The sequence below is a fragment of the Anser cygnoides genome, chromosome 3 (genome assembly GCF_040182565.1).
Source record: "Anser cygnoides isolate HZ-2024a breed goose chromosome 3, Taihu_goose_T2T_genome, whole genome shotgun sequence".
Taxonomy (NCBI): domain Eukaryota; kingdom Metazoa; phylum Chordata; class Aves; order Anseriformes; family Anatidae; genus Anser; species Anser cygnoides.
This window is the reverse complement of record NC_089875.1, coordinates 107,881,231-107,907,364: the sequence shown is the minus strand read 5'-3', so window position 1 is coordinate 107,907,364 and position 26,134 is coordinate 107,881,231. Positions and strand designations below refer to the sequence as shown.

At 42.0% G+C, this 26,134-nt stretch overlaps 1 protein-coding gene across 1 annotated transcript in view; it reads right to left on the bottom strand.

Annotated features, from left to right (window-relative positions):
• LPIN1 (lipin 1) overlaps positions 1-26,134 on the bottom strand; it is a 76,624-nt gene that overhangs the window by 49,796 nt on the left and 694 nt on the right. The window contains exon 2 of the mRNA XM_048071282.2: positions 6,471-6,527. Coding sequence (XP_047927239.2) covers positions 6,471-6,527 — 57 coding nt within the window. The remainder of the gene's footprint in view (positions 1-6,470; positions 6,528-26,134) is intronic.

Below are 26,134 nucleotides of genomic sequence, written 5' to 3'. Positions count from 1 at the left end.
TTGTCCTCATGCTAAGAGGTGAGGTGATGATATCATCCTCGGAAGGGCTGTAATGCCCTCAGAAGGACTACAAAATCTAAGTCAGTGAAGAGGGGGAGTGAAGGTGAAAGGAGAACCTGAGGATTATTTTGTCAGATTGTAGGATTGTTATTTTCCAGGAACTGTTACAAAGGGAATTAGAGGCAGGGCAAGAGGCACTGATCATGTACTGAAATGTTCATCTAATGACGCATATCAGCTGTCCTGCCATCAGGCCTGTATTGCATAACCAAACTTGATTTTGAAGTAAGTACTTTTGGACTTGGTATTGTGACAGATACACTGTTTTCTACCTGTCCCTCTCTGAAAAAAATAGTCCCAAAAGGGGGATCTGTAGTCAGTGAACTACTGAAGATATTTTTTGCCTTCTCAGAATGTAACGTCTTGACAATGAAAGATCTTAAAAGAGCCTTTCTTTTTTTTTTTTTTTCAGATCCACATCCAGCCTTGCAAAACCATGAAAACCTCAATGCTTCCTTTATATTCTAGGAACTCTTTCCACAGTAAGAACTCAGCTCTCTGCTACAGAATATTTGGCTACTGAGAAACAGAGGCATGCATTGACTCCTATGATCCAAACACAGCCAAAGCAAAAGAGGGTAGGAGTATTCAAATGATGAACAAGGGAGGCTAAATATATCAGCCCTGTTGGAGGTCCATTTGTACCAGCACAGTCTCATCAGGAAGTAATTTAGCCCAAATCGGTAGCTTGAGCTCTCTAAATATAATCTTAGGATGCTTAGAAAATCGTGAATCCTGTCAAATCAATCACAATATAGGAGATTACGGATATAAGAGTGAAACCATCAACATGCTCTTTCCTCAGCCAAAGCCCAGAATTCCTGAGCAGGCATGTTCAAACACAGGCCTGTGCTCTGCTCAGACAAAAGGCATATTGATGTTTAAATGTACACACACGCCAGAAATGAAAGATCATATACAACTCCACAGAAAAACCCTCCATCCTGTTTTGGACTGAAATGCTTTCCAGCCCCAAAGCTACCTTTTCTTCAATCCAGTAATTCCATGCATTTTGCCCAGAACACTGGTTTCAAAGCACAGCAAATGAAAAACAAGATGATCAGTATTGTTTGTTTGGAACAAAATAGTACAAAACATGCTTTGAGAACTCTGAACAAAGCTGCTGTACCTCCCAGGTTATAATCTTTTCTTTGCTGTCCCTGTATCTCTTGCAAACGAAAACAGCGATGTTAAAATAGTGACCTTAATCCTGAAAAGATATTCAGAAACCAATTCCTTCTGTTGGGAAGATTGTTGCTTTCTTCATACTAATGTCTACAGTATCTGCATCAGGCTGCCTGCGAATATTGAATTATCCTACTAAACGGGTTCTTAAAATTATTGCTTAGGGTCTGCAAAGCAGCACATCACATTAATTCCCTGTATTGTTAGCTCATTACTATGCAAACTAGTCCGACTTTCCTGTAGCTAGCAAAAATTGAACAGCTATAGCCAACTTAAGGTAAAGGAAGAAACAGAGATATGCTTTATACAGCTTTTCTTATGGTAGGCAATGCATTATGTGCTAGTAGAGCTCATATTGAAGCTTATCCTGTAACTCCACTGGCAGAGTAATGTGAATAAAGTAGGTTTTATAATAAAAGTAACGGTATCTGGTGTTTGTCACTGTGACAGAAAAATTCTTCCCTTCTGTGCAGACCAGTATCTGATGGTGGTCATTCTGCACGTTTGCTTCTCAATGATTTCACTTTGTCTCGTTTGCCTGTAGTTATGAGAAGCAGGTATACTTGGCTTTGAAGTCAAAAATGTCTGTGTATTTCTTAAAAAGGCACTTCTCCACTTTCCCCCAATTCAGATGTGCCACACGTTTGGATCCTGCACCCCAAGCTGAAGGGGGCCAGCTTTACCTCTGGGGGGCTTTCTGTTACAGCGAGACGAGAGCACAAGTACGAGCCTGGCGAAGAGCTTTAGCCCTCAGGATTTTATTTCCATTCATTGCCTTGTGCTGAGCTCCGAGGAGACCTCAGCTGGGCAGCAGCACCTGGCAGCACAGGTTTTAGATCTCTCTGATCTCCAGCCTCTGACTCAGCATCAGATGGCTCAGAGGAAGAGATGAGGTACTGTTTGGGGGTAACCCTTTCATTTTCTTTGCACTTCTCTTCCATTGGGATTTTAGTAATTACAGTTTATAACAGGGACTGTGCTTGTTCTGGATTTGAAGTATAGCCATCCTTTGAATGCTTGTGATAATATTTTTTCAGGCAAAATTTGAGTAGTATGGAAAAAATAATGTTTAAAATATATTTGGCTTTAAAAAATGATCTTTTCAGTCTTACTTGCTGTCAGAGCTAACAATTCTGGCTAACAATCTTACTGCTTCCGAGATGATTTGTTCTCAAAAATACTTTGTTACTGACAAAGATAATAATCAAGATTGTACTGAAATCCTGGACACAAATTGAGGCACAGAATTAAATCTATGCAGATGCAGTGACAGGACAATAAATTCTCTTTAATTTCTTGCATCAAATCCAGGCAATTAATCAGTACATAAGGTTGTTTACTGCAGTCTTTATCTAAGCATGTTCACTCTCTTAGTTTAGGCTCAGGACATACATAAAATTCTTACTGGTGCCACTAAGTCAGGTATTTTAAAGCAGGAATATTGTAATTGATTTCAAATTTGCACCTAATATCTCTCTGTACATCTGTGAGCATGTGCATATACTTATGGGATGTTATGTAATGAACTGGATTCACTCATGATTTCTGCGTCTGGAGTATTATATGGTTAACAGATGTGATTGGCTTTGCAAAATCATGAAAATATTTTATTTCAGTTTCATGTTCAAATTTATATGAATGGGAGAAGTGTCCATGACAACCCACTAGTAAATCCTTCCCTCCAAATATTCTTGACATCAAAATGAGTGTAGGCTCTCCAAAAGTGTCATGGCACAATAATCCCTGATCGTGCTAATGAATGTTATACACTTCATCTGCATCAGTCTAAAATTAATTATTTGTGAAACTAAACTTAAGTTTGGTGTGACTAAGAATATATCAGCCAATTTGGAATTTGAAAATGAAGTATTGAATGGAGGAGTTACAGCCTGCAGATTTTAAGTAAATATTTCCTTTTTCTGTTTGTTTGTTTTTTTTTTCTGTTGTGTTGGAGGCCGAGCAGATATTGTAATTTTATCCCAATGGGAAATTTCAGTATTTAAATACTAATATTTGAACAAAGACTTTGAAATATAAATGAGTCTAAGTATAAAGCAGACACAAGCTTTTAGCAAGTGGAACACCGGGCTGAAAAGAGGGTTATTATGGATATGTAATCTGACCAAAAAGTGTGATGTATTCAAATGTCTCTCATGAAGCAATAATCCATTGTAAGGAAATCTAATTCAATGCTGAACTGAGAAATCTGAAACAATTTTGGTTGGTCCAGTATTAAAGTATTGTCAAAGAAACCCTAATGAACTCTGTCTGCTCTCCTTATCGTTCTCTAGACTCTACCGTTACATAAAAGGCAATGAAGGTAACCCTGTGTCCATGTATTTCTGTTCACAACTTTAAAAAAGCTTACAAGCACTTGCACATACAGAACTTTTAAAAAGTATTTCTTGGTTGTGTTTTTGTTTGTTTGTTTATTTTGTTTGATAAAATGGCTGCATTCAGGAATTAGCACATCGTTAAAATTATATCGCCCTGTTCCATACATTTGACATCAATGTTTCTTATATACAAACATTTTGCATAAGTCCATGGCAATCATTTACTTCAGTGAAGTTAGTGAAATCCATTTCATTAGGTCTCGCACATTCTGCCTTTGTCCTGGCAGCCTGAATGCTTTACATATTCTGTTATGCAAACCTGAGAATTCATCAGAGACTTTGCCCCAGTCCTGATACCAACGTTATAGTTTACCTTACAGTTTATCTACTGCAGAAAAATCTACAGACCATGAACAGCCTCAAACCTAGCAGCTTCTGCCTGTGAAAGCAATGTGAGCTGGTTTTCCCATTGCAGGCTAGCGACATTGTGCTCAGCAGATCACGCGCAAAGAGAACTCAGGCCCCATGCTCCGTCCACACACAGCAAGATAATCCCATTCAAACCAGTGACCTCTGCAGATTTACACAAGCAAAGGGTCTTGCTCATTGTTTGAAACAGGTGATTTTTTTTTACATTAAAACAAAAGCAAATCTATGAGTAGGCAAGCAGATAGTGTTTTGTATCGAGCTCTGCAGTAGTACAAGAAGCTGACAAAGGCCTGGTCAGAAAATATAGAAAATAAATCTATTTAACAGAATAAAAAAAAAAAAGCAAAGTCATACCCACAGGTAGCTCAGAGTCATGTCAAAGTACATGTCTGCTTCTGATCTGACCTCTTCAGACACCCTGTTTTTCCCCATGCCCACCCCCACACTGCAATTTGGGCACGGACAAAAAAGCCTGCCTATGTAGTCAGCCCGGTGATATCAGATGCCCCTCCCCTGCAGCCCAGCTCATTCACCCTGTATGTTTTGCATGTTGCTTGCCTGGGGATGGGATCATCGCTATTGCTCATCTACCTTGTCCAGGTCATGTCATTTACCCTGTGTAATTCTGTTTCCTATGGCAGAGTCTGTTTGATGCGGTTTTCTCACTTTCTGTTTCATACTGCGGGCTGCAAAATTGCTGCCGTGTCTGTGCAGACATAGGTACAACCTAGTGCTAGCATGTCTCGTCTGCAACACTCTTTGTATTATTTTAGTGGTTCATTAATTTCCTGTGATTTCCCTTCCACGTAGCGTGTTTTAAATATTGCACGTCTATGTTACAAAATTGCTTCTCCTCATCTTCTTCAGTTATTTTTATACTACATTAGGAGTAGTCTAGGACAAATGACGTAATAATGAGCTATAAAAGTACATTCAAATTTTTTCACAGATAAAACATACAGTGATACTTCGGAAAGTATAATCTTACAATAATGCATTATCCTCGCTTCCTTCAAACTTCAGTACAAGTTCACAAGACATGTTTCACTTGCCCAGGAGATACTCTAAAGTTCAGAATCTCACCTGAATGCAGATCCAGATGTTGCTCAAGTTTGGAATGGAAAGATCTCATCCATACTGTTGCTTTAGATGTGTTTAATTTTCAGATTTTGTGCTGTCCCTTGCTAATTGGAGCTTCTTCCCTGTTTATTTTATTTGCATTTTGAATTCCCAGGTTCCTTTCTGTCTACGTAGCTCAGATACTGAAATGGATATGCAAACCCAACCCGACCCAACAGCAGCCAACCTCACCCTCATTTCAGCCTGCCTGTTTGACTTATCCACCCGTCCACTTTACATGACATTGCTAATATTAAATTCATCATATAGATTAGATCCTCAATTTGTGTTGGCATAGCTCCATGGAAATCTTCACCTACATCTGTCAGACCCAAACTGAAAAGCTGCCAGACTCCACAACCACCTAGCACACAGAGGAGCTAGCTACCTGTGAGTCAGCCACAGCCTCCTAAATCAGGAAGGTTCCTCCATAAATCATAGCATATCTTCTACACTGCACCGGTGTAGGTTGCGTGGAAACATGTGAGCAGGATCTACATGAGATTGCAATGTGATGTGTGATACTCCACCCAGGCTAATGTTCTGTGAAACCCACACAGAGATCCACAGGGACTCCAACAGTTCAGGTAAGAGGATGTGTCTATGTGGCACTGCTTGGTGCTGGGTAGAAATGCTGTGGTCCTACATGTGATTTAAAACACGTCAGCCTGTAAATCCTCTGCCCCACCATCTCCATAAGAGTAGGTCACTGCTGAGGAATACGGTCCAGAGTCACTTAGGAAGGCAGCAGGTTGTTCCCTGTCTCTGCCTTTTCCCCCCTTCACCAGTCGTTCAGCAGTAGCAGATTGCTAACTGGGATGGGAAATGCCGTCCTTTCTCTCATTATTGCTCCTGAGAGTTCATTTGTCCAATTTGTGGCTGCCTGTCCTAAGGCCACTACCTCACAGATGTGCCTTCCAGGAGAGCAGCAGCAGCGGTGCCTGGGCACATTTTCCCTGGCTTTGCAAATGTCCTTTAACCCACATTTGCCTCAGCTTTGCTTATTTTATTCTTATTGCCCAGGCTAAGTGCCAAATTTCCTTCTTTGTTTGTTTGTTGGTTTGTTTTTGATGTTTCCATCTTTACCCTGCTAGTACCAGCCACATGTGAGGGCCACAGTTGCACAGTCTCCCAACCTTTCACAGAGATAACAGTGCCCCATTGGGCATCTGGTCACACGGTGTCCAGAGGGTGAGATTGGACGTGCTGTGCTGGGTACTGGGAGGTGGCCAAGCATTAATCTCTGCCTTATCCCCTTTTCCCAAGGACCTGCCTAGCTTCAAGCTAGGCCTGCCGTACAGCACTGGAGTTAGAAAGCAAATAGACAATAAAATTCCTTACGTTTAGATTGCGAGTCCAGACGTTTCGAATCCAACCAGGATCTTTCATCAGTGGAATCTGGAAAAAAAAAAAAAAAAAAAGAATACAGTTAATTGACTATATACAGAAGTTAATATATCCAGGCCTCAGTTACTGTCCTTGAAACCCAGCTGCTGTAATACAGACTTCCTCTGCAATTCCTTTGTAAGCCACATCCTCACTTTTTATCTTTACTGAGAGATGTTCTCAATTCCCTCTTTTTCCACCATCTCAGTTTTCATGTGGGTTTTTTTTGTTGTTTTGTTTTGTTTGTTTTGTCTTTCCAGCAGGGATTAATCATCTGCTGGTAAACTCTATATAATCTGCTAGAGAGAGCTCAGAAGCAGGGGATCCCTGTGAGCCCTGAAGAAACATGGACCACAAGCTCTGTTTATTCTTTTGCAGAATGGGGATGCCCAATGCAAAGGACTGAGGCAGAGCTGTAGTCTTACCCTGCTACTTAGGGAGAAGATCTTTTCATATAGCAGCATCCCTGGCCTCTATGGTACTGGAAGATCTGTAATACCCAGCAGGATAAGAGAAGGTATTCTGTAGGACAGAAGGGGCCCATTTCAGCCCATTTGGAGAAATCTGAAGTTAAGGAGCTGCACAGCAAAATTGGGACTTTGTCCCGTGAGTTGTCCCTTACTGGCAGACAGCACAGGATCCTCAAGAGTGGCTGTGCTTTCCAAGTCAGAGCCCCAAAGCTGAGGTGGCACATAGCTAGTGTGATAACCTCTTTCTGAATGCACAGAATATGCATGCATTCTGAGAATGAATAGCGAGTTCATTTTTTTTTAAAGCCACAATTGTAAGACATTGAAATGAATTAATATCTAATGAAAAGGGTGAGCTTCCAGTTTTGCTAGAGATGAGGGGATTCAGTCATCCTTCTATTAAACTAGAAAGAAAAGTTACTGAAGAAAAACTACATTGTATACTATTTCTTATTTCATACTGAAATTTTATATTGAAAGGACTAATTCTACATGCTCCACAAATAAAATGATTTGGAAGATTTTCCTTTGGTGTTTAGTAAAATTAACATTCAAATACAGCCAGGTTTTCTGGTAATGTGTGTTCTGAAAACATTCATGGTCCTTTATGTTCAAATCTCCAAATTTTTCAAGCACAGATGTTCACCAGAAAAAAAAAGAACTCATTTTGCTCTTTATTGTTCTCAAGCTATACAAGACCCAGAATACTCCAAGAGATCTTACTGAGCACATAGAAAAGGCTTGAAATTATCCCTTTCCTGAACTATCTCTCATTTAAATATGGCTAATGAAATACTAACAAATAAGAAGGAATTGGAAAAAAAATACAGAAAAAAAAATCACCCAATTCTGATAGATGCAGTTCTTAAGAGTTCCATTAATGTTCATTACACTCACACACTCTGTTATATGTATAATTAGAATAACATTTTGTGTGGATGACAGAAAGAGTAAATTTGGGGTGGCACCTTTAGGAGAAGACAGTAGAGGTCTGACACGTAGCCCTTCTCTGCATGGTAATACCATGCACCCGGAGCCTGCCATTAAGGATTGCACCATGCTCCTGAAACACAATTTACCGACTCTCTCAACAACCTTATGGGCCAGGAAGTATTATTAATTCCATTTTCCAAATGAAGAAACTGAGATACACCCTGATTAAATGACTTACTCCGGGTTACCAAGGAAGTCTAGCATCTGAATTAGAAACAGATCTCTTTCCATATGGCCCATTATTTTAGCAAGAAGACTATCCTTTCCATTCTCAGAAGCAGAACAAAAGTACTGGTATTGCTGCACCAATAAGGAAAAGAATATAAATATTTTTGCAGGCTAGATTATTAATTGAAATGCAGGTGCCTGTTTCATGCAAACATGGGATTTAAGTTAATTACATATTCCTGTTGCATGTGTTCATTTGAGTTCAAGATGCCTCTTGTTGCTTTGGTGACCAAGGTGTTGGCTAGAAGATATCATAGCAGTTGACAGCTCAGTGTTAATACAAAATATATAGAACATGAAATATCAGATCAAATTCACAGTGTTTATGCATTTTATGTTTGTATTTCTGGTGTATTTCTTTCTCTCTCTTTTTCTGTTTTCTTTCTTTCTTTCTTTCTTTTTCTTTCTTTCTTTCCTTTCTTTCTTTCCTTTCTTTTTTTCCTTTTTCTTTGTTTTCTTTTTCTTATTCTTTTTCTTTGTTTTGTTGCTTCTTTTTCTCCCTTTTTCTTTCTGTCTGTCTTTCTTTCTTAATAACAATCAGAGTTCCTGATAAATCACGTACATGGTTAAATAAATAGGAACATAATAATAGGAATCGCCGCAGGAAAACAGTACGTTTCATTAGCAGAGAAGTCAACAGTGTGTTGCAACAGAGTTGGTAATTGTACAATAGTGCTGCTGCTTTTGCATTCAGTTCCTCTGAAAAACATTGATCAGAGACAGTCCCGTAAAACATTCTTTGTGTGCTGGTGTAACAACCACGGGACTCTCCAGGATCCCTGCCAGCAGTTTAAAAGTACAGTTAATGTTGCAGTTAAGTATTTGATCTTTAGAGTTGTCTAATCTCTGCTCCTGCTTGCATTTGGAAAACAACCCTAAGGAGCTTTCATTCAGTCCTGCAATTAATGGGAAAAAGTAGTATTTATTGAATTATTTTTTGTATATTGTTTAGCATACCCTCTTTTTCAAGGTGACTGCTAGAAAACAGCTTTCCTATTTAGTGTGCTTGGAAATGCAAACTGACCTAAGTGAAAATTGTTTTAAAGCAGACACAATGCATCAAATCTTTCCTTTAACTATGCCAGCATCCGTAGTCATTCTGCTGACCTTAGGGAGCAAAGCTAACACAGAGAAAAGATGACCTTGTGCTTAAGCCAGTGAAATAGGACACAAGGCTATTCCTGTACTGCAAAACTAAACAGAGGCAGGGCGCAGGCGGAGGTGCCGGAGCAGCCTCATCTCTGCCCTGACACTGCTAGACCAGTGCTTGGCCCCAGCCTGCGAACAGCTCCCAGCCTCTCCTGGCACACCAGAGCATTCCCAGCAGGCAGTCGCAATGGGGCCAACCAGTTTGGGGGGACGAAAGAGCTTGATAGCACAGAGGTGACTAGACCATGCCAGGAAGTGTCAAAGGTGGAGGATTGCCCTGTCACTGCTTATCTGGCTTGCAGCTGTGTAGCCAAGTGCTCAGATCTCCTCTGGAGCTACCTGAGCCTTCTTCTAGGCATGTGGACATAGCACGAGCACTGCTGTTGACCTCAGTTCTTCTGTTGTTGACCAGGAATAATGTCCTCCTCAGCTGTTAGAGTAAATTTATTAATGACGCAAAGCAAAATTTGCTTTTTAACTTTTAAAGAGAGGCTTCATAACACTATTTTGGCCAGTTTGGAAGCATTAAGCCAAGCTGTACTTTGCCCAGCTAAATATGAGTAAGACTCAGGTGATGAAAATTTCTTATAGATGATAGAAGATTGAGTAACACAGAAGAAGATTCAGAGATAACATGTTATGATGTGACAACTGCAGAACAATTAGTCTGTACTTTATCCTCTCACTAGAGTGGGGAAAAAAATAATCATCTGGTATAAAAAATTGCAAGGAAAATAAAAAGGTGACAACTGTAAACCATGTCTCTTCAGGAGAGATATGGAAATGCAGTGGGTATGAAATGCAACAGGAAGCATTAAGGCATTAGGAAAACTTTGTAATATCAGGAGCAGGCAAGCTCTGAAATGGATTGCCGGAAGAGGCTTGAGACCTTTCAGAGCAGGGTAAACACATGTCTGTCAGAAATGTTGTAATTCTAGTTTTATTTGTCTTTAGGCATAGAAATGAACGGGATGATCTCTGAGTCTCTTCCAGCTTTGTGTTCTGCTGTTCTGTGATAAACTGACACGATGAGGCTGCATTTTTAGGAGCCCTTTCCTAGCAACGAAATCTCACAGTGGAAAAATTCAGAAGCTCGTGGCAAAAGCCCCGTCACATGAGGTGTGTTTTCAGCCTGACTAAGAAAACAGCGCAGAAATGAGCTGCAGGGAACCGTAGCAGAATAGCCAAGGGCCAGGACTGGTGACCTACAAGGTTCTTCTGTCTCAAACTTGTGACTCAGTTGCATGACATCACCTGGCCATTGATTAACTCATCACACTGATTGCAACAGCTGTTGTAAACAAAGTTGCTCGTTTGTGAATTACTCACCTCATTTAAATCTGGTTCCTGCAGTAATAATGCTTCCTAATGTAGTTAAGTGCATGGTGTATGCGTGCTTCTTTGCTTTCCTGCTAGTACCAGCCAGAAACATCCTATTTCTTCCCCTGAGGGGCATCTGATTTTAAAAAACAATTATAAGACCCACCTCAGGTGCCCGGAGGTGACTTACATTTTCTCTGCATAGCGCAGAGCAGCAGATCTGTTCTTTCACAGATACCCAGAGCTAGTGCCTTTGATAGTGATGTTATCTCCACCATAGGGTCTCTTTCAAACAGCAAAGAGGAAGAAAGGCCTTCTTGTCAGATGAGATGATGATCCTAAATTCAGCACGTGACTGGATTCCTTTATAAATGACCATTTCCTGGTATGGAAAGAAACCCATTTCCTAGTTATCTAGCAGAGTAAGGTTTGACTGACAACATTAAGTTTTGCTGGAGAGGTGTGGCTAGAGTCAGGTGAAGCTTGGGTCATCAAAAACCTCTGTCACAGAATGGGTTGCTGTTGCAGAAAATGTCAGAAACAACCACAGAGAGCTCTGTCAGAAACTGTGTGAGTTGCTAGTCAAAAGGCCTAACCTCGTAGCTTACTAGACTCAAAGAATTACTGTCTATGTTTAACTTCTACAAAAAGGCTACAAAATACAGCTGCTGGTCTGTGGGAGGTCGCATCTGGGGCTACAGCACATGGAGATGAGCACAGCACCATTTATGTACTTTGAAACATGAAAATCATAGTCAGGCTGTATTGTATGAAGCTGAGGAGGCCCAACACGAAACCTGTTCTGTTCTCTCACCTCATCTGTATCATCTCTCTCCAGTCAAAGGAGCCACTATCCTCAAGCATTCTGGTAGCTCCAGGGTCCCATCGAGTTAGAGGCATGCTTACAGGGTGGGAAGACCCCAAATGACTTGGGGCCTTTGTACTTGTCCAGCCCTCAGCGGTGGCCAGGGCAGCTCCTGCAGCGTGAGCATAGGGTTCCCCTGCCCCTGTCACTTCTGAAAATACATATAGCTGCATTTTGCACTACCTCAAATTCCTAAATGATTTTAACCTATGCTGAATGCTTGGTAGTAATCCAGTCTCTAAATTAAATAATAATAATAAGAAGAAAATAAAAAAGTAAGAATATCCATAGCATTTCTGTCCTAGAGCTCCAGGCTCCTTGCTGTGGAAGAGGAACAGCCCCTGCTTGCTCTGACCTCTAGCAGGGCACAGGCTTGGTGGTTTTCAAACCACATTTGAAAGTGACTTTGAGGTAAAGGTAGAAATAGGGACTGGAAGAGTAATACTACACAGCAAGTAAATTATTCACCCCACCACAGGGTTAACACATGAGGCTGCAGTGCCAAGTCTTACAAATGCACCCGTCTGGTACGAATTTCCTGCCTTGCGCCGGATTTGAATTCTTTCTGCTGAGCTCCCTCCCATCTCTTAACCTTACGTTAGTCACTTACAGAGAAAATGATCAGCTATTTATCTCAAATCTTATGACACATCTATAGGCAGCTGGTAGAGACCATTTCCTCATCTCCACCACGCCACTAGAGCGTGTTTGAACACTGCCTCCATTGGCTGGCGAGGTGGCCTCACCACCACACCTCCTGCTTGCTCTTGGCAGATATTTTAATCACTGTAGTTAACACTGCACCTGGGAATGTTCCTCTTAGGCACTACCCCAGGCTACCAAAAGGTGTTTCATGAGGTGATGTTTCCACATCACCCGATCATCACGCCCTCACTCACGGCATCCTTCTTTCCAGACCCGGTGACCTCCCAGCCTACTCCTCCACCGGGCAGCCTCACCATCACACCTGGAAATGGGGGCTACGATGTGCAGCTCACCACCAAACCAGCCAGGAAGCCCACACATTCCTTTCACCAGAGAAGGATTACTATGAGGAGTGGAGCACGACTGCCTTGTCCTCACAATGAGGGGCAGAAAGCTGGCGGATGGGGGAGCTTCAAAATGATGGCATCTGCACTACACATGCCCTTGCATGTTGGTCTTAGCCTTGTGGCTAGCTTTGGGATGTCCAGGCCCTGTTAAGTACAAGGCCAAGGACTTTGGAGCTAGATCTGAAGATCAGCAGAATATGGGGTTTACACCCGTGAAGAGTCTGGAAACATTTGCTTGTGCAAGAAGAATAGAGACCAGACCAAATGTATGCCTGTCCCATTTGCTTTCCTGCTGTGACACCTGGTACGTGCTTAGTCCTGTACACATAGGATCCTCAGGGAGAAAAAGGGCAGGAGCTATTAAGCTATTGGCTTAAATCAGACATATTCTGGTCAAACAGGTACAACAGCAGAGCTCAACCCGGAGAAGTCTTGTTTACAGGCTTGAGAAACTGGGTCTGTGACACATGCTGAACCCCAGGCTCCACAGCACCTAGAAGTAAGCAGGAATAAAAGCTACTGCTGTGTGCCACTCAGATAACGTGGGCACAGGCTGTGTGTGTTTTCACTTGCTAGTAAATTCTGCCATAGGCCACATACAGGCAACTTGCTGAAGCTTGTGGGAGATCTTTCAGAAAGGCTCTAAGAGAACGAGTGTTTCTCTGATCCCATTTATTCTTCAGGTAAATCTGGGCATGAGGTTTAGGACTGTGTCTGGGATCAGAAAGATGACAGGCACAAAACTGAGTGCCACACACTGAAAAGTTGTACAAGCCTTTCACTTTGTGAGTCAAGGCCTTTGCCTATTGTAGCTGCTTCTGAGCATGGCATAAACCTTGTGGCAGCAAGTTAAAGGTAATGGTCACATCTGGGACAGACCCTTGAAATTCAGGAGGGCTTGTTGCTCGCTTTGGCTGCTCACTTTGCTTGCTTGTCGGCTTTTACTCAGAGGTCTTCCCCCTGGGTATCACAGCTATTTTAAACTGCTTCTCAACCCCTGCCCATTGATTTGTGGCAAGCCTCCCGTCAGATTGCAATTTATTCAGAGCAGATTAAATTTTGCCACAGACTGAAGTTTGTGGCACAGAGTCAAGTGCTGATATCTAAGCACTTATGTATAAGTTACAGCCCAGAGTCAGCAAATGTACCAACAGAGTAATGTGACCATCAGGTTTCAAGATATGACTTCAGGAAAGAGTGATAACGACCCTGTATTAAAGTGCAAGTGAATGAAAAATCATCTGATTGTTTTCACACTTTTCTCTGTCCATCTGTCAATAAATAAATAAATAAATAAATAAAGACAGCTTTGTTATGATTCCTTCAAACCTGTTTTACAGTCAGATTTTGCAGACTCAGATGTACATTGCTAACTGCGGGGGGGGGGGGGAGTGTAATTGTCTTTCACGTTATCTTCAGTTTTTAAAACAGATTTGCTAGCCACAGCTTTTTAGGGAATAAGTTTCAGTCATTTTGTAGAACAGGTGTATCTTTGTACTACGGAGAGGGCAGGACTTGTGTCACAAGATCAGGTTTCTGGATGAGAAATAACAAGAGAAGAAAAACAATCCTACATCTCGGGGAGGGCCAGGAAGTTTGGAAACTTCCACTGTGGCTGGCACTGTCACAGGCTTTCTGTCCTTTACTGAACAACCGGGCTAACCTCTCTCTGCCTCTGTTTTTTTTTTTGTTTGTTTGTTTGTTTGATGATGTTTTGTTTTTGTTTTGTTTTAATGTAAAATAGATAAAATAGCATCCACCTCAGCGTCCTGTTATGAAATTGAATTTCTCAATGTTAACAATGTTAACAAAGGTTCCAAGTTCCTTGGGTCAGAACATAGGGTTCGTATGTAGTAAAGACTACGTATATTTAAGAGTAAATACAAGTTCATAAATAGACTTTGGAAGCAGTTCCCTGCTGGATTTTGTCCAGGAGGCCAGAAAATAAGGAGGAGGGGAAACCTAAGTGTGCTTTTCGTTGCATGTGATTTGTTTTTCTCACTAACGCTACATGCTGTTCAGGACTATTTCTAGGAAGAAGGAGGTGCTCATAAAAACCAATCAAAATGCACAGCAACTTTGCTGAATAGTAGAAAAACAGTACAAAAAGCACGTGCGGTACAAGAGGAAGTTTTTGACTCATATTCTCAGGCAGAAACTTTGCAGAGTGCAATAGGGCAGGAGCATTTTACTTCCATGCTGCAAGTATTGTATTTGTTTATGTAGAAAGCTTTAAAAATCTTTTTAAAAATCTATTTTTAAACATGTTAATAATCCCTAGGTCTTAACCAGGCTTTAGTTAATACTAAAATAATTGGATTGGCTTTGAAATTGTTCCAACATGCAATAAAATCACTCTATTACAGGTACCTTGCCTCTCCTCCTACTTCCTTCAATATTTTGCCTAAAGCAGCCTCAGTGGCCTGGCATCTAGCACTTTTCTTTTGTTACGTGATAGCACTTTTCTCCATCCATTTCAATCCTATGGGTGAAGTTTCACAGATGCCCCTGCTGTAGAGCATACAGCTTACATCGCCAGCATATGCTCCATGTGGGGCTGGCTGATCCTAGGAGAACGCGACAGCTCTGAACATTCATTACAACTATCTCTTCTGCACCTTTCTCTGCTGCTGTTGCTGCTAGTGAAGCATCACAGGACAAGCACCTGCCCTCAGGAATGCTCTGGGGCTCTGTTTTCTGGATTTGCAGCTTAAAAGTGATATGGAAAGATGAGTTTCAAGACCTGTGCCACAAACCTCTTCCCACATACAGCGACATGACCAGATCGGAGATACTCCAGGCTAGCAGGATCCATTTCTGTAATTAACCTCACAGATTAGGAAGTCAGAAAAAAGTGAGATACCGACAACAAGAAATAATCTGTTCGCTCTAGCAGGCTCTAGCATATTTACTTTTTTTCTTTTCATTATGCAATTCCCATCATGTAATTATTCCTACATGAAGGGATTCCCGCAGAGAGCAAGCACAGATGTCCAGCTGCTCTTGTTTTACTTCAGTTAGCAACACAGGACTATACTTTTTCAGAGCCTATTTCACCCAAGTGAGAGTTTTCATTATGTGGCTTCCATTCAGGAGAAAGATTTCCTGCCTTTTGGTTGGTTTCTTAATATTTAAATAAGGTAACCTTTGATTTGGAGTGCTCATGATAGACAATACAAAGATGTTTCATATAAGGACTCTGCTATATCCAGTCCAGATGTACATTTCTAGCCTTAAGGACAGAGAATGATCCATTCCCCTGACGTCAAGGCTACCTTGCTTCAGTGAGATCAGATCCTGGGGCTGCCCCTCTTACCGTAGACATCCATAATGAAGATGGCTATGTCTGGATTCCTGTTCTAATCAACAGGAAGAAGTAGCATTGCTAGAGCATGATCCATCTGACCTACCTTAAAATGGCATGTCCTCTGGCCTGTCACGGTAAGGCCCTTTCCATAGCAGCCTGCTGTTCTTCCTCCTTTACCTGTATTTCACACTTTGTCCCCACAGGACACATCTGCCTTTGTACCTCACCTAAAGCATACTGCTTCCAGCAGGGGCTGCAGCTCCATGCAACAAAGGCAACTTTTCTTCAGCAAGCCCTCATGTGTAATGGAAAAAAATGAAAACAGATGCAAATGCACCCTGAAAAACAGTACAGCAGTCAAAACGGTTTCATTTTTATGAGTATTAAATTGCCCCAAGGTTTACAAAGGGGAAGAACACACACTTTTTTACTATTACTCCCTTTTTTACTATTGTTTTCTTGCATTCAGCAGTGCTTTAATTGTGGTCCACTTTGCTGCACATTGTACAGGGACAAAAAAAATTGGTCCTGCCAAGATCTCTCTTTTGTGCAATCCTCCCTACTTTCAGGAGGTGAGGGATTTCCAAAAGCATTATTCCAAAATCTGGTCAGTCCTTCACTGGCCTCTGCCAGTGGAGAACGAAATGAGGAACTGCCTGTCCAGCGTGGCAGTGTCATGCACGTTCCCAGCAAGCAGCATCTTCCCTAACCCCGGCTGTTAGGTTGCCTAAGCAAGCTGACAGTTCCCTCTGTAGGCAGCAGAGAGGTAGAGACATTTCAAGCAATTATTTACTCTAAGAGGGTTGTTTTCTTGGAAACCCATAGGTGGAGATGCCCTTCTCTTTCCACCAAACCCAAATGCAATAAAAAAACCATGCAGCAGCATCTTTGGCTCCCTCTGACGTGGGTGGAGTTGAAAAGAGTCCATGGGAAAGCAGGAGGGAAGTCACGGGGAGCCAGAGCCCAGCTGCCACGTGAGGAAGGGCTGCAGGCTGATGCCTCTGGCCTTTGGCAGCCCTCTTCCGTGGAGGCTGAAGGCTCCCTCAGCTTCTGCCAAAGGCTAAGGGGGAGCACTGCTGGGCGGGATACAGCCCAGCCACTGCATGTACCTTGTAGAGAAAGAAAGCAAAGTGGCCAGCCCCTACGGAAGGTAAATATCTGGGTGCTGTAGTACGTGCCGGGTTAGTACTTAGTTTGTAACGTTTTCATATGTGTCGCAGAAATGTTCCTCTCCCATCCCGCTGCCCAGAACCACCAAGAAAACTGAGTCAGAAACTTGACCACTGCCTCTGCCTCGGCATTAACCTGTCACCCATTAGGCACAAGCTGCCAGCAGGAAATTAGACACCTGCCTTAATCTTGTTTTTGCAGTCATTAAAGTGTTGGGATAGCATGTCTGCCAAACCCCTATTAATAAACCACCTTTTTGTCTGTTGCGGAGTTACGCCAAGATAAAATGCTGTTCCCCCTCTACTATCCGTCGTCCATGCTTGCAGATCCCCAGGACTGACTCTGACACAGATTTCTTTCCTGCACCATCCCCTAATCTACTGAGATTTGTGCAGCACTCATAGGAGGAGGAAGAATACCAAAATCAGTGGGCTCGTCACATAAGTAAGGGTTAGCAGAAAGTACATGTTTTCAGCTGTACCATGATGGCCTGGCTACACACAACCTATCACCCTGAGATGAGCAGGGTGTGGAAAGAAGAGAGAGAGGGAGAAAAATATTAATTTTGAGAAAACAATAAGCTTTATGGCACAGTTTATATCCCAGTGTGTCACAGCAGAGATGCTCTGTGGACATCTTCACAGGCTTCTACTTTACAAAACCTAATACAGCTGCCGGAGGGAAGCAGAAGGGAGTAATAAAATGAAAATAAAGCAAACTTCCTTCTTCTATCCTTTCAACTCTCTTCACTTACGTAACTTTTTACAAAGGAGGGGAAAAATATTGTGTTTGCCATCTGTTTATTAAATCCCTCTTAAATTTTATACAGCACAGCCTCTGTGAATCTCAAATCATGTTACAAAAGATGTTATTAGCATAATCCCCCTTTAACAGATGGAGTAACTGAGAAAGTTGCAGTGGTTTGTTGACACTCATCCAGCAGCACCAGGGAGAATTGCTTCGTCACCCTGAGTCAGGCCAGCGCTGCACGGGTTAGGCCGAGAGCTGCCGTTTGTTTCTCAGTCTCAGACGAGAGTCAAGTCTTACTTGATTTACATTCAAGTCATTTCCCCTGTTGGACATGCAAAATAAAATTTCCAAGGGAAGGGATTTATGAGTACCCAAACGTTTTTATCAAAGGTCATGTCTGTATTTCTTTAAATTAGCTCAAGTTCCAGTGACTGTTGCATTTCCACTGACCCTCCAAAAAAAAAATGCTGTGACTTGGCCAGTGAATCTAATTTAACTGAGGACATAAAGATGCAGGACATTTAAATACTAACAGAAGAGCTTTCCTCTTCAGTTCTGTGATTCTGTGATTCAAGTTTGTTTTATTTTAAATTAGGCTAATACAAACTAAGGAAACTGTTGTTTCATACAAATATTTTTCATACAAATATTCTTAGCAATTTATTGACTAAAGAGTGTATTTCTATTGAATTTCCTAAGCATCCCCCTGCAAGAAAAGCCCCCCAGATGTCTTTCATAAAAATCTCTAAGGAAAAGCTGGGAGGCTGGAGGTGCTCAGACATTTATGCTGAAAGGAGATCCCTGTACTCTCTATAGATTTCTCAGAGGTGTTTACTGGGATGGACATCCCACAAAGCCCCGACTTATACCTCTGCCTTCTGTGTTTCTACCTTTGAACACTAAAGAAAAGGTGAGCCCATGGGGTGCTAAAATACATAGGAGAAGATAGGGCAATCTATCAGATTTCCAGATTGAAAAAGAAAAATAGTGATTATATTAGCAAAGATATGCAGAACTTCAAATTGCTAGCATAATACCTAAAAAGGAACCCTGAGATGCCTGATGGGGTGATCTCTCATTATTTTCTTAATAAAAGTTCTCATCTGTCCTATACCAGGTTGGTGTATGGGGGATGTTAGCATCAAAGCTGCACATACAGAGAGTGAGCAAAGAGAATGGTCCAGGAAAACCCAAGCATAATGCAGACAAAACCACTCCTGAGATGTACAACACTGATGAAATTTAAAAAAATAAATAAATAAACTTTCATAGTGGTTAGCAAGTCTGTTGGTATACAAAACACCTGAATGTAAGGAATGGTTTGACTGACCGTGCTGGCAAGGAGGCTGTGCTGCAGAGGCTGCAGGCCGATAATTATTATCACATTGTCTCTTTTCTAACAAGGGGAAGATAAATGCTAGGCATCAGCCATGAATGATATGTGTGACCACTGGAGGTCACTTTTCGTTTAGAAATCCTCAGCTTTCGAGGCCTTCGGCAGCAACAAAGAATATCCAAAAGAAGAAAGGAGCACAGCTGGAATTTGTAAGTTTGTCCATAAAAACTCATTGGAAAATATTTATTGCATTTGAGGATATGTTGCAGATCAGAAGAGCTTCAGAGGATACTAGCACATTACTATCATGAAACAGCTATTCTCACAAAAAAATCCATACTGTGGAGTTTTACAATGTGAATACTTGGCCTGAAAGACAATGATATTAAACAAATTAATTAAAACAATAACTATAGGGTTGGATTAGAATGAAAAAGAACGTATTTTCTTCCTTTGTGCCCATGCAGACAGGTTACTGCACTTTTCATGAAACTGGCTCCATATTTACAAGAACAAAGAAAATATTTAAACTATTCACCTGATTCAGGAATCAAATACCGCGCACATCTACCACTTAGCCCAAAAGCTCCAAGGTTCAAGTGTTTTCCCCTGAAGAAATAAAGAAAGAGCAAAGAAAAGTAGCAATCCTCTCCTCATCCCTTCTATTCCCTATGCTTGTTGGGCAAAAGAAAAATTGGTTGTACATTAGAGCAGTACATTTTAGTTGTGAGGCCACAAAATCAGCATTGCTCTGGGATCAGAACAAGGCTCTCACAAAATTCAGAAGACAAAAAGGAAAAAAAAATAAAGCTGAGGAGGCAAGAGAATACAGGCACTAAATAAATCTATCCTTCCAGTTTTTTCTTCTTGGCCTTTCGGAAGGGAGGATGCAGAATTGTTGTGAAGGGGCATGTCTCTATTGCCTGGTAACAGCACCTGTAATATAGAGCCTGCTCTGTTCAAGTAAACGATTGCTCTTTTGTGCTGTGGTCTGTGGTTTGGATGATGGATGTCCTGGCACACTGTAAAGATAAAAATCACAGCTTGCCACAAGCTGAAGATTCAGGGAGCTGTAACTTCTAAGTGGTGCTCTTGAGGGAGAAACAAGCCCCCGACGCCTGTTCCTGAGTGCCCTGGCAGCACCGCAGGATTCTTCATGACACTGAAACATCATCTTCCCAAAGGCCTCATTAAAAATACATATTTTCGAAAATTTTGATTTGCTATATTTTCTACTTCAGTTGCTAAAACCTAAATTAACGTATGCACACAGAAATCCTGCCTGGGAGGTAGTTTGGGAGCCCTGCAGGACACGGTGCATGGAGAGCTTGAGAACAGTGGTGAAGGTGCAATAGACAGCACGGGCTTTAGCTTGAGCGATCCAGATCACAGGTTGAGTGCCTGAGATACAGATTCAGGAACTGCTTTTTCTTTCCACACAAACATATATAATTCCTCAGAAAAACAGTGGCAGATTTTCCTGTGAGGGTGGCTACTGATACCAAAATTCCTTTGATGAATCCAGGCTTTTAATATCTCCTTTTTTCAAAAAAAAATGATCAAGCAGTAGGAGCATCTATGCCTTTAACTCATCCCCAAAGCTGACTGGGCAGCTGATGTTTCCCTGACTGTGCAGGTTAAAACTGTTTTTCACAGGAGGAGCCCATCTGCCTCTGAAATTCCTCAAATTAAGAGGATGCACTTACAAGAGAAGGCCATATAAATTTTGCTCCCTGGAAATGCTTAGTTCTGTAGTTTTTCAGCCACATCGTGCATTTTTGCTGTTTTCTTTTCCACTCACTAAGCAGATGAGTCCAAAGGTTCAGACCTTTGCAGTAAAATGTTCCCTTCTCGCAGCTGCCTTACTGCAGGAGCAAGCTTCCACTCTCACCTCCACACCTGTCTGTAGTCCTCCACATAAGCAGCTCCACTCACAATTTCTTAATTATTTCAGCTCTGTGAAAGTGATGACATCCACAAGACTGTTTGCTCCCAAGTTGGTAGCAAGAAACAAATATGTACCATAGCCTTTAAAAATCACACATTTTAAGGCAGCCCTGGTTCTTGGAGACATTTTTGTGCTTTCACCCTGTTTGAATTATGTTTTTCTCATTTCCTCCACCTTTAGAAGTGTTTTGCACTTGCAGCAGAGAACTTGGTGTAGGTTTTCCTCAGCCATTCAGCCAGGGCTGCACCTTTAAATGGTGGGAAGTTTTGCTGCAAGGGAGAGTCACCTGTCACAGATCACTCCAAGGAGAACTGGAAACGGGGAGGTTAACACTGTTTGCATTTATGGCAACCTAAGATCAATTAGTGTTATTAAAGCATTACTCATCCTGCAAAGAAAGAAGCCTTGTGGCAGTGTAGGCGACAGGAACTGGAAGGCAAGGCAGCTGATAACCTTCATAGTGTTATACTGCCCTCACATCCTTTGGTCCTCATGTATTGAGCTGAACTTTCATGTCTATAATAAGACAGGGCAGTCTCTCTGAGACATGATCTCCAGATACGGAGGGACTGCTGACCTCCAGCAATCTGCTCCGAAGAAAGTGCAGAAGGATCCAGTCTTCAGTCAGCTCCCAGAGAGATACTCTAGGCACTGCAGAGAAGAGTGCACAGTCTGGATTCAATTTACTGTTTGTTTTTCTGTAGGTGGGAAGGCAGCACATGTGCTTGATGCTGAAGGAAAGCAGATCAGCAGAGAGAACATTATTTACCCTTATTTCCTCTTGCAAGAATACATCCTTCATCCCCTGAAATGGGAGCAAGGGTCTGCAAACAGGTCTGCCACTACAGACATGCCTGGGATGGCATGAAGACAAGCTCCTGCTGCTGGAAAGCCTGAGTTCTGCTCAGGGCCAGAAAGGCCACTGGTTTTTTTCGGGCCTTTGAGTGCAGTAATCTGCCTATAACACCAAAGCCAAGTAAGAAACAGAATTATCATGTTTAAGCAAATAAATTTTCCCTTTGTAGGCACCCCTTTCCCTGTAGCTGCCTCTCACTGATGAAGCCCACCTCCCTCAGCACCTGAGCCTTGCTCCAAAGCCCCTGGTGCTTTGGGACATGCCGCCTCCCAGCATCTTCCCCAGCCCACCACCAGCGCTGCTCCAGGGCTCAGCTTCCCTTGGAGAAGGCTACAGCCTTGGAGAAACAAGGGCATTTTATCAGTCACTCAGTGTTTGACCTGAGACTAGCTGGAGAGGCACAGAAACTTGCCCTTGAGGAGCTGACCAGCCCCTCTGCCCAGGCTGCATCAACCGGCAGCAGATGGCAACTGCTGCGATGCTTTGCATTTCTAGAAGGCTTCTCCTGAAGGATCTCAAAAGACAATATAAGCCTCAGGTTAAATTAACCTAAAAAAATTAGGTTTTCACAGATGCCCAGCCCTCACAGCTCAGGTGAAGATTGCCGAAGTCCCTCTGAGCATGAAGGTCTCAAACTGGGACTTCATGACAGAGCTCCCTACAACAGATGGAAATTCTGGAAAATAAAACCTGACATTGCCCAAGGCTGTATGGGAAGTTTGTGTTTGATACAAGAATTTGTGTAGATCTTTGTGTCCTTTGTGCTTTGACAGGCACATCTCTGCTCTAAAATTTGGTGATATTGAAGGTTAGGTGAGTACTTTCAATGTGCTTCCTAGATATTTCTGTAATTAAACATGAACAGCAGTGACAGCATCTGTTAGCATATCTACATACGCCATGCTATCTCATTAGTTACCAGGTAAAAAACCATCCCTGTGGGCTCTCCCTGGAAAGCACGAAGCTCTACACCTGACATGGTTTCCCCAAAACAGCCTCACACCGTCCTCCACTTGACAAGACAGCTGCCCGCCCCAGAGCACAGAGATTTCAAGCACACTCTTCAGAACAAAATAAACAACCCCTGACTGAACTGATGAAACCACAAAAAAAAAAAAAAAGCTGAATCCAAACAAGTTAATCACAGGAATAAAGGACCTTCCCCGTGCTCCCGCCACATGCCCCCCATGTACGCTTCCTGGTCACAAAATGGACGGTCAGGTTTCCGTGCCCAGCACACACCCATCCTGACCCCAGCACCCCGTCACTGCAGTTGTTATGCACAGCCTGGTCTTGATGTTTTGGTGCTGTGTAGTCACAAGCGACAGCGGTTACATTCAGAGTCACCACCCAGCCTCTCTCTGCGACACCTCAGAAGGCTTCCTGAGCTGCTGCAAAGGCCCTTGAGGGTCCCCTGTGACTGTCAAGAGCTTTCCCAAGCTGACTTCCCCTCATTCAGCCACCAAGTGTTGGCTCAGAAAACAGCAGACACCCATGGTGGCTACGTCACCACCCTGCAGAGATTTTACTGTTCCTTCATGCTTTGGGACACATGAGAGCAGCAGGTTTTGGAGGTGACCTCAGAGACAAGCCCTCTCTTCAGGCCCGTGCTCCAGCCTAGTGCCAGCGCTGCGCTACTGCTGAGGTTGGGATGCGTTCCTCACTGGTAACGCACGGCCCAGCCTGTCAGATGCCTGCAGACACCATCCCTGTCTGCAGGCCGGTAGTCTGTCACAGAGGGTTTGTCACCAGCAGGAAGAGGGGACTGGGAAAGGGCCCACCTTGTCAGGACGCTGGCAGCACACCACTGTCTTGGTTCAGTCCTCCGTCCCCACCAGGCCATTTCCCTGAGGTGGACTCACTTCCTTCTGTTCTTCATGGACTTTTCATCTTGCCAGGCACCACTCCCTCCCACTTTTGCAGGGTATAGCCTGGGGATATTGCCTATATGTGTTTGCAGCGGGCAGAGATGGACTATGGGTCTGCTCTTCCCAAAGCTGACCAGATCTGTGAAAAGAAGCTCTCCCCAGCACCAGAGTTAGCACTACAACATGTATAAGCCTCTCCCGATTTAGATACGGGCTCAACTGGTGCAAACATAGGCTAAAGGAATCCACCTTTGCATTATAAATACAAAGCTGTGGCAATGGACTACAACATTAAAGAGAATATGTAATTATCTTACTTTCACAGGAGGTCTAGAAAGGCAGATACACAGGAATAAAACAGCTGATGTAGTCCAGCTGCAACCTGGGCTGCAGGTTGTGCTGCTCCAGCAGCATCCTCTGTTCCTAAGAGTCCCATTTCCAACCACACAGCTTAGTCACAATTTTCTACTGAAACTTCATGTGCTGACACATTGCCAGTCACTGGTCAAATAAATAAATAAATAAATAAATAAATAAATAAATAAATAAATAAATGAGTGAACTGGTTATGCAGGTTTTTAAGGTAACTTTTTTCCTTCTGCTTAATCTGTTGTGCAATTACCATAAAGCTGTCTTCCTTACTATCTTTCTATTTCAAGTCTAAATTACAGCACCACCATCCGTACCATGATACATTGGCTTCTTTCAGTGATGCATAATTTCTTTGCCTGTGGTTCGTTTCACGTATCTTTTCCTTTATTCCTCTAATAAAAAGGAGAGAAGTGTACAATCCCATTCAATACCCTCAGGGAAAGGAAATTCCTGTATGAAATCATTTTTGTGTCATCCTCTTACAATGCCATGGTAAATCAGAGGAAGTGTTTTGAGGCCTAGATGCTTATAAAACTACATTTTTCTTCTGGAAGCATGTAATGTTTTAATAGCACGTTACATTTCAACGTTTAATCTGAGGGCTCATATGTTTATCTTTGCATATCTAGGAAATCTTTTTATTGAAGAACTCTTTATTATGAGCTTTTAAAACTCTCCAATATAGGTATTCAGTCCTCATCTTCAGGGACCACAGTTTTCTATTTACTCTACCATATGCTGACACACAGAAGCACAAGTAAATCTATGGAGAGAAATGGTCTTCTCTGAAGGCCTTAGCAGAAACCTAGAGTCAGCAACTCCTAAAGGCCAACAGCAACAGTTTCAAATGATCTTTAGGACATCTATTTCTATCAGAAATCCAATATGCTTTATATGCTAAATAACACTGCTTATTTAACTCGCAATGAAGCTTTCATATTTGCTGAAGAATAGATTGTTCCACAGAGCAGTGGGACCCACGATTTCTCATGACAATTTAAGAGACATATGTGAAGGAATTTCAGAGAGGGAAACTTAAACTAAAGTACAAGTCATACAAGTGCAATTGTCAGTTTTTAAATAAAACTCACAGCCAGAAATCTATTGAAGTTTGATGTAAAAATAAAATAAATAAATAAATAAATAAATAAATAAAAATCCCTGCCTTATTTGCAAACCAAATTCAGAGTTTTGTTTATACTGAATATAGTTCAGACGTTCCTTAGAGACCTAACCACCTGCTAACTATTCAGTACCTCTATCTCCACACCCAGCCTCCCTTCTGGTCAGTCTGCAGGGGATTTTCACTGAAAATAGAGTTTCCACTTACTTTTAGTTAAGAAATCAACATCTATAAATTATCTTCCTACCCATTAAAAATAGACATTCTCCAACACACCAATCCTGTCACTTGTCGGTAATGGTGTGGACTGCTAGTGAGAACAACTGGTGCTCCTCTTCATCCTCCCTGCATGTTCCTCCAGTGATGAACTATTTTAAATCCACAATTCTATCATCAGCTAAAACAGTTTATTCTATACTTTTACCTTCAAAAAGAATTGACTTTGAAATAGTTTCTAAGTATTTGTGGTCAGGCACAAATATGCATGTAAGCATGTAACTGATATTTCATGCAGGTACCCAGGGAGTTATCAAACGTTGATATTTCCAGAAAAATCACAGATGTGTATGTTTGTAAAAAGAAAATTAAATTTAAGGTTATGAAATGATAACAAACAAACAGAAAAAAAATCAAGACTTTTTTTTTAACCACTACAGTAGTAAATATGCTTTAAAAAGTAATTGAAAGCCCCTCTTTTCCTAAGACTTGCAGAGTTCTCATACCATTCAGTAGAGCTGTTCCTGTTTTGATTCAAAGCCCCATCGCAGTGAACACATCCTTTATCTTCTCAGTAGAAAACCTCACTGACCCAC